Source organism: Mandrillus leucophaeus, unplaced genomic scaffold (genome assembly GCF_000951045.1).
Source record: "Mandrillus leucophaeus isolate KB7577 unplaced genomic scaffold, Mleu.le_1.0 Scaffold76, whole genome shotgun sequence".
NCBI lineage: Eukaryota > Metazoa > Chordata > Mammalia > Primates > Cercopithecidae > Mandrillus > Mandrillus leucophaeus.
The window spans coordinates 2307902-2310536 of record NW_012108252.1 but is presented as its reverse complement, the minus strand read 5'-3'; the positions used below and the strand labels follow the sequence as shown (position 1 = coordinate 2310536).

Sequence of the window (2635 nt, the reverse complement as noted above, 5' to 3'; positions counted from 1 at the left end):
CATGCCCAGCTATTTTTTTTTTGTATTTTTAGTAGAGACGGGGTTTCACTGTGTTAGCCAGGATGGTCTCGATCTCCTGACCTCGTGATCCGCCCGCCTTGGTCTCCCACAAGTGCTGGGATTACAGGCGTGAGCCACCGTGCCTGGCACACCTTATTCTTAAAAATTAAAAATTGTCTATTAAGAGTATGAAAACAAAATCACGAAAAAGGAGCTGTTTTTCATCATGCTTGGGAGGAGAGAGACTATTTTAAAGCTAGGTTGACTTAGAAATTGCCTGTATAATTCTTCACAAGTAAGGGGGGGCGGAGGGCAAGTTGTCCAGGAAGTCAATCATCATGATTGACGATTAGGTAAACTAAGTGTTGTTGTACCAGCTTAAAGGTGGAATGGTACTGCTGCCTCTTCCTCCATCCTTTTCAAATCTTCAAAATTTGCAAAGCCTTAAATGTCTCATTAAAATCAATAAAGCCAAGACTTTAATGAGCAGGGACCCTTTCTTATGAACCCGAGTGCTGCTCTCTGGAGAAAGCCTCTGCCTGTCTGTTGGCTCTTGCCCTCTGGGGTCTTCTAGCCTTCTCTCAGTACCAAATCGCACACGTATTTATCTGAAAAGTAACTAGGGCAAATTAATACAGATAGAATACATGTTCCACCAAATCCCAGCTACTACAATGCTGGTGGGAAAGAGACTTCTTCTTCCAATTCTTCTTTTTCTTTAGACGTGAAGCCTAATTTCCACAGCCTTTCTGTGTGAAGCATGTATTGAAGTAGTCTAAGGGTTAGATCCTGATTACAATAGGAACAGAAAATAATAGCTTTATATCTATACCTAATGCTATATTATTATAATAGCTTTCTATCTATGATATTATGATACTTACTAGTGTTTGCTTTGTGCCAGGCACTATTCTAAGTACTTCAAGATACACTGGTTCATTTATTACTCATAGGAGCCCTATGATGTAGGTACTATTATTATCTTTATTTTATAGATAAGAAAATAGGGACACAGAGAGAATCTTAGCGACTTTTCCAGAATTACCCAGGCAGTCAGGCTTCACACTCTACACCTGTAACCACTAACCTGAACACTATCTCACAGGATGAGATTCAACTGCAGAAGTTTAGATTACATCATAGGAAGCATTCCATTCTTTAACTGAGTCCATCAATTCTGTCATCCACAGGAGCAAGGGTGACTATGGATTCTCTTTTTCTAGACTGGAACAATCGCTCTAAGATTGCTCAAGCATAGTCTTGGAAGTGCCGGGGTATTGATTCTCTATGTGTCTTTCAATACTATGATCTTAAGAATTAAAGAATTTTCTACCAGGGGAGCAGGGAAGACACTACTGCCAGATGTTTTCTCTTGACCTTGATTTTACTTCCAAGAATATACTTTTTGTTTTTCCCCCTCAAAGCTAAAAAAAAGGAGAGGAGACCGTTCTCTGAAGGGAAACACCACTCCAAGCCTGGGAGGAAATCATTTGCTTCAATCTCACACTACTTGGAGCCCATTTGCTCCAATTTTAAAACTCATTTGTTCTGATATAGCTCTTCATCCCTTTCCAAATCCCAACGCAGTCTTCTGAAACTAGCCCCCTTCCATGAAGCCTGGACCCAATCCCTACATCATCACATGGGCAGGGCTTCCCATAAGCTCCAAGTGGGAAAGTATAAGGGAGGCCTGCAGTGAGGGGTGGAGCAGGGGCAGCCACCTTGTTCTCCACAGCTGTTCATGACATCACTTACTTAAAGCCTGTGTAAAAGGAGCAGTCTTTGCACTTGAAAAGCTTCTTCCCACCATGCTTGTCCCGGTAGTGGCGCCTGATGCTCTGGATGTAGCCGGAGGAGAATTCACAGAATTCGCAGTGAAGCACGGCTTCGGTTTTCTGCTCAGTGCCAGCAGCAGCCCCAGAAAGAGGCACAGGGCTAACACGGCTGTTGTTCCTTGCCAGGGCAGCTGACTGATAGTGGTTCAACTGCTGCTGAACATCTGGGGGCTCTGAATATGATGAATCTGTGAAGAGATGGGAAAAATGACACGGGGCACAGAGAACACAGTAGAGGTTCGACACTTGAAAACCCCTGACATCAGGTTTCTTTTTACCCTCCAGCTTTACTAAGGTATAACTGACAAACAGAAATTGTTTATACTTACGGTGTACAAGATGATGATTTGATATGTGTATCCATTGTGAAATGATGACCACATCAATTTAATGAGCGTATCCATCACCTCACAGTTACCATTTGTAAAGTGCAGGGAACACACCCAAGACCTACTCCCCCAGCACATTTCAAGTAAACCACACAGTATTATAAATTACAGTCACTATGCTGCAGATTGGATCCCCAGAACTTATTAATTTTATAACTGAACATTTGCATCTTTTGACCAACGTTAGTTTTGAGGGTTTTTTTTTTGTTTTTTTGTTTTTTTTTTTAAGAGGGATGATTATGATTCCGTCTTTTATCTTCATTTACACTCTACAACACAGATTTGGGGAATGCATGTCGGGAGGAACTATCACCTCTTTAATCTGACTTTGAGGGTTCATGGCATTTAAAAATAAAATTTTGAGGTTAAAGGTTTCAAAGCATAGAAAGAAAGTAAACTGTTTTTTTTTTT

The 2635-nt window shown here is 41.2% G+C and overlaps 1 protein-coding gene across 1 annotated transcript in view; it reads right to left on the bottom strand.

Moving 5' to 3' along the window:
* Positions 1 to 2635, bottom strand: part of ZNF462 (zinc finger protein 462) — a 157709-nt gene that overhangs the window by 45293 nt on the left and 109781 nt on the right. Inside the window, exon 8 of the mRNA XM_011966367.1 lies at positions 1756 to 2023. Coding sequence (XP_011821757.1) covers positions 1756 to 2023 — 268 coding nt within the window. The remainder of the gene's footprint in view (positions 1 to 1755; positions 2024 to 2635) is intronic.